Source organism: Fragaria vesca, linkage group LG3 (assembly GCF_000184155.1).
Source record: "Fragaria vesca subsp. vesca linkage group LG3, FraVesHawaii_1.0, whole genome shotgun sequence".
NCBI lineage: Eukaryota > Viridiplantae > Streptophyta > Magnoliopsida > Rosales > Rosaceae > Fragaria > Fragaria vesca.
The window spans coordinates 2,239,114-2,245,735 of NC_020493.1; the positions used below are offsets into that span (position 1 = coordinate 2,239,114).

Below are 6,622 nucleotides of genomic sequence, written 5' to 3' on the forward strand. Positions count from 1 at the left end.
AGTTGCTCGAAACGGAAGTGAGGAGTTGGTGCCTTTACATAATTTGTCACTCATATAATTTCATGTGTTTTAAAGGCACTTTTAAATCACTTATTCTCTAATCTTTCGTAACTAGATTAGTATTCCTGATGGAGAAGCTCTCAAGTATATTACAGACATCAGGTGGTTCAGGAAAGATGACTCTAAGGGGTTCATACTTCAGTTCTACTTTGACAAAAACCCTTTCTTTACAAACACTGTTTTGACCAAGACATATCAGCTTCTTGATGAAGATGAAACCATTCTACACAAAGCATTAGGGTAATAAGTTTGCCTCCTACCTTATGACATGGTTGTTGGTACTCGGTATTACTTCACCATATTTTGACTGATCAAAGTTGGTGCTTTGCAGGACAGAGATTGAATGGTATGCCGGAAACTGTTTGACGAGAGAATGTGAAAGTTTCTTCAACTTTTTCAATCCTGTTCGAATTAATGAAAAGGCTGTAAGACAGTTTTCTGTTACATTTAATTTTTTTTTTTTTTTTTTTTTTGTTTATTCAGCGGTTTTGTAGTTCTTATTTGACTTCTATCTTTTTCTTAACAGCGCGAAGAACTTGTCGAAGTGATGAGACGAGACTATTACATTGGGTGAGTGTTCGTATTGTGGATTAATATACTAATTAAATAGACCATGGCCACGGCCACCACCAAAATTCTACTATGTTGGTCAAGGTCATCACTCGCTCTAGTATGATTGAAATCTACTTGACCTATTGTAATACGGGACTAGCTCTTTGCTAATGTGTACGTTGTGTTTTTTGTGTAGGTCGACCATTCGCAATGAGATTATACCTCGTGCTGTTTTATGGTATTTAGGGGAGGCTGTCCAGGGAGACAAAGAGTTTGGTATAAAAGAATCTGAAGAAAGTGATGAAGATGTAGATGAAGAGAGTGAAGGTGAAGAGAGTGAAGATGAAGTCAGTGAAGAGGAAGTCAGTGAAGAGGAAGAGAGTGATGAAGGCAAAGAGAGTGAAGGCGAAGAGAGTGAAGACGAAGTCAGTGAAGATGAAGGGAGTGAAGATGAGTAAGGTCAATGACGAGAGTTCAACTCAAAAGTAATTTTAGTTTAAAGTTTTGATAATCAATATCTTGCTTCTTTTTTTTCTTTTTTTTTTCTAAACAGACTACTCATATCGTTAAAAACAAAGATAAAGGCTGATATTTGACCTCCTCTCAAACAACTTTGCCATCAAAGTTTCGTCTGTACCCCCTTTATCTCTTTCATACTCTCTTCCTCTCGAGAGGTCCAAATAGTTAAGTTTTGATCAAAGAAAGAACTCTTAAGTGATGCATCAACGACGATCTTGGTTGAGTTGAGATCGAACCTTTTTTCTTTTGGGTTACAAATTAGTACTTTATAAAAGAATAACGAGGTCTAATTTTTTTTAATAAATTTGAAGTCCAGATATCACTTAATTGTTAAATACTACACCAAATATAAATGTAAGGTAAATATAAAAAGAAAAAGGAAAAAAGAGGGCAGATTGTATTACAAATTTAAAAGGGCAATTAGAAAAGAAAAACCAGTTACCACGTAACAAAAATCACTCCACCCTTAGATTTGTAATTTGTTCAGTGAGATTTGTTACCACGTTAGGGAACATGTCGTGGTGACTTTGTTGACGCTTGACAATGACGTCAGGCAAACAATCTAGGCGGTGACAACAGAGAGTTTCGATTGTTGGTATCCTTTCCTCCATTGTTGCTTCCAACTTCAGCTCAGTCAGTTTGTGGTCAAGCATCAGGGGCGAAGCAACTTTAGCTAAATATCGAAGGCCGCGACAATAGAGAGCTTCGATTTGTATCTTTTTCTTGTGCTTAATCATGGATTTCAAGTGACTGTGATAGTTCTTCAGATGTTGTCGCTCCTTCAACTTCTTTGCAGTAATTATATCCGGCTTGGTCATTTTCTCGATATATGCTGCGGGTATTCCAAACGTGTCAATATGCGAGTACCGCATGCCCAACAGCTCAATTTTGGGTGTGACTAAATTTTCACGGTCATAAGACATTTTCTTAGACCCGTAACGATAAACAGAATAAATCCTCAGTCCGTACGGATTGCCGTCCATGAGTGCAAACACAGGAAGCTGTAGCGCAATGCTTATGATACGTAATGCGATTCTGGTTTCCACACTTGGCATGCCTCCTCCGGATATCAGTATGCAATGGTACTTGTCACAAAACCCATCCTCCACCAAGCGTTTGAAAACCGTATCTTTCTCCACGACTATTACACAGTAGGGTTCATCCTCCTTCTTACTTGAGTTACATCTTATGTTAGTAATTGAACTGATGTTTGAGGGGATAGTTATTCCTCGAGTCCCTCCGGAACGACAGTTAAAGTCGTTGCCATCTAATGTGAAGGAAATGTCACCGAAGATCAGACCGTTTTCACTTGCTGTAACATAGAGGCTTTTCCTAGTGCAACGGAGCATGCAACAAACGTCATCGATAAGTTCAGACACTCTTTTCACACTTCTGAAGAGCTTAGTATTTGAGTAGTAGATTTCACGAATCTCCATGTGTCGTTTTTCCTCACAGAGCTCATATATCCGAGTGAGCAGAGCGAGAGTAATATTGTATGCCTTGCTACCTTTTTTATCTCTGCGCTTGAATTCTTTATCACCTCGTAAGACCCATGAATCGAGAGTTTTGCTGAACACCTGAGTATCCTTAGCCTTCCTTGATGGCACTGAGAAGCCGAGCGTAGGAGCTGATGCTATTAATTTTAAAATTTTCGTGTTTACATCCTCTGGACTCATGTCCTCAACCTGAAGGAAATTGTGGAGATCTTTAACGGAATAATCAACGGCGGGGTCGTCGTCATTCTCGAAGGTATAGCTGTCACGATACTTGTCTCGGTATTCCTTCAGTTTTTGGACTATGGTTTCTTCTCTGACGGAATCCCCATGTGGCCACGATCGGTGATCGAATTGCGTTTTGAGTGCGTCTTTCTCCTGTTTAAGTTGATCTTCATCTAAGTCGAGCACCTCATCATCCTCGAACATTGGTTTTTTTGGTGGTTTTGTTGGTGCGCCTGGTGTGTGTTGTCTCGTAGGTGTCCTCTTGACAATATTCTTGCGACGCGCCATTAATTCGTTCTTGCAGCGGATAACAAGTAAAACGTCGATCAAGTCGAGATCGAGATGTTATGCTAGCTGAGTAGCTGGTGTGTTATATGTTCCCTACCTACATCCTCCAGCTCCTTTTATATTGGTCTAAAAGTCCTTTCTGATGTTCTTAGGAAAACATTAACGTACTAACCCCTATTCCTTAAAGGACTACAAATAACCTGTTACAGTAGGAAATAATTAAGCAACAACATATTTCTTATTCCTTAAAAAGGTAAGAAAACATATATTAATCCCTATTCTAGAAATAACCTGTTACAATTGGGAAATAATTAAACAACAAAACCTAATTCTTATTCCTTACAAAGGTAGGAAAACATCAACAAACAGAACTAAAAACTGAAAGATATATCTTGAAAAAGGTAAGCTAAGGCATCCAAACCTAGAAGTCTGAGGTAACTCCTGTCATGATTTAGAACTGGTACTTGGTCGTTTTTTATGTTTCCTATTCAGAAAAGTAAAGGATGTTTATGCCCTTTTTATGTTTCCTCTTTGTGAAAGTAAAAGTGTAATCCAAGATTCTGATCTCTATATAAGAACACTCGCTCTAATATGATAGTCATTCAGTTTTGAGATCCTCATCCTTACGTTTTATCGCCTTCTCTCTTTCTCTGAAATCCAACGCACGATGGCTAATCACCAGGAACCGGAAGTGACACCAGAGTCCTTGGAACGTATAGAGTTATTCTTGTCCAACATGAACGATAGCCTAAAACTGAATTTAAGCTCCTTCATCCTTGATAATCTGGAAGACTTTCGCAGTGGCCGCGCCACCCATAGATATTCTCATTGCCCTGTCCCCGCCTCCTTTGATGAAGGGCGTGTCGTTGGGGGTCAACTTCAGTTCTCTGAAGACGGCAAAGAGGTTGACTGCACTAAAATGCAGGGGGGCAAAATCATCCCAAATCTCGCCAACGTTACAGTCGTTGATATGAAGAGTAGTACTGGAGAATTCATCTTAGTAGTTCAGAGGTACGAGAATTTTCGAAGATTGGCAGCGGCTGCTAGTAAATTTATAGTTGTGAATGTTGAAGAGGAGCTTGACTCGAAGACGAAGCTCTTTCTGTGTAAGCTGAAGAAGGAGTTGAAGCTTCCAGTTCTTGCACTTGTGGACAGCAGTCCAGATGGGCTTAAGATTATTTCGACTGTATCTCAATGCTGCGGCGGGTGCGATGTAACTTGGATCGGAATATTCCCAAGCGAATTGGATGAAGGTGTGTTTGCCATGCCCGACGACCATAGGATCAGAATCCCCATGACTGCCAGTCATCTAGAGACGTTAGAAGATCTGATGAAGAATGACGTGTTTATACAGGAGAAGATGACGAATCTAAAATTGTTAGGGAGCCGACTGTGAGTAAGAAGAATCTGATAAGGAATGCTTTTTGGGAGAAGAAGAGGAACAATGGGACATGGCATGACGAGCTGACTAGGATGAAGAAATCCATGACGACAACCAGGGTTGAGGATTTTGGCGATTTCATGAGCATGCTGTATACTATGGTGCTAGTAGCCAGTGAACCTTGTGAGGCACGTACGAGCCTACGAGGTGATCAAGAGTAGCTAGAGGCACGACCCGCACGTAATTAAGGTGTTTTTTCATGCTATGTATGTAATAAGAAAAGTTACAATATACGGGTTGGACTGAATTAATCTTTGGCGTCAGATCTTCTTTTTTTTTGAAGGGGCATCAGACTTTTTAGACTTATATGTGCATAAATATTCATAATTTGGTGAAGTCTGAGCACTTTATAATAGTAGAGATATCTAGTAACATTTCTTAGTAAGATGAAAACAACCCACACATCGCATGTATGGCCTTATTAATTATACGCCACTTGTAAATTTGTAATCTAATTGTAGCTACAAATCTCCATTTTCTAATTGGAGCACATAACCTCATGAAAGTAGACAAATACTCAACTGTGTTACTATGCAACTGCTAGCTTTGATTGTGCTGAAATGCGGTTCTTTAATTTTCTTTCCATCAAGCTGCATACCTGCGAAGGAGAGAAGAGAGACCACCATTACACACGCGGATAACAAAAAGCGAATAACACCCTCAACCTCACAGACCCTTTTTTTTTCATCGACAACTTCTGAATCAGAAATATTAAGCCTAAAACAAATATAGGGAAAAAATCGTTTTTTCTTTCAACCCATGAGATCAAGCACTCTCAGTTAGCAGCTGGAAAGAGCATGATGACATCGATACGTTCTGATAGAAATGCATGCACATAACTAGCTATATACCAGAGTTTTCTATTTCCTTACCTTTAGGTGGGTATGAGGGTCAGACTTTAATCTGTTTCTTTATCACTTATTCCAGAAGCAGTGGTGAGGCTTTTGCTTCCAAATTGTCGTTTCTGCATTACAAATTGATGAAAGTCCCATGACGGATACCGATTTTTGTCAAAATCCTGCAAGACGGTACAAAGGCATATCTACTCCATTAGAGCAGCAAGGAAAAAAACACTCCGGCCAACAGATCTGGTCTTATGAAGTATTCACCACACTAAAACCACTAGTAGTTAATTGATTAGCTAGACGGAATTGATCCCACCTTGAGAAAATGTTGAACATGTGCATCCCAGATCGTTTTCATTGTAATCTCCCCAGTTATCACCCCCTCCAGTATATTTCTTGTAACAGGTCCACTTATTATCCCCGCCAATGTCTCTTGATCCAACAATTCGGCATTTCGCGCTTCAGACTGAAATTTCACTTCCATCATCTTCATAGCCATCGGGTTCAAATTAAACTTACACCCTATCTGCCTCAAATAAAACTTATATTGCTCTTTAGCCAATTTCTTGGTCCAGCTGCAAAATTAGATAATCATATTTGTCATCAATTTGTGAAGCTCACCAAGACTCAAAACTATATATACAGAGAGTGATGAAGGTAGATGCTAATATTTACGTGTTTAATCCCTTCATGAACTTCCTCCAATGTCTCTTATGCCGGGCACTCTGGGAGAGAGATAAATTGTTGTTATATATACATAAAATATATTACTTCACAAAACACAGTAACGAATAATAAACATACACACACACATGAAAGTATCCTAAACCATACGATTGAAGAAATTTGGATATTCATCAGATTTTTATGATTTTCTTAGGGAGTTAGCTATGTTTCTTATCCCTCTCCTTAGTATAGAGAAAAGTTCGAAATTTCCCAAACGCTGGTGATCCTTAGCAAACGTCTTTTGCTCATTATACCAAATCCTAAGAACCCTTTGAAAGTCAACAATTAATCAAACTCGGTAAAACATAATCTGAAGGTAAAGAGGAAAGAAATCAGTCGGTATGCTTAATCTGAAGGTAAAAGATACCAAATCCTAGGGCTTAATTTCTCAATATAGGTCAGAGCAGAAATTCAAATATATATATATATATATATATATATATATATGTATGTATATACACACACACATACAC

At 38.8% G+C, this 6,622-nt stretch overlaps 1 protein-coding gene across 1 annotated transcript in view; it reads left to right on the top strand.

The window, feature by feature from the left end:
* The window catches only part of LOC101310880, a 1,534,871-nt gene that overhangs the window by 26,145 nt on the left and 1,502,104 nt on the right, over positions 1-6,622 (top strand). Inside the window, exon 9 of the mRNA XM_004295332.1 lies at positions 931-963. Coding sequence (XP_004295380.1) covers positions 931-963 — 33 coding nt within the window. The remainder of the gene's footprint in view (positions 1-930; positions 964-6,622) is intronic.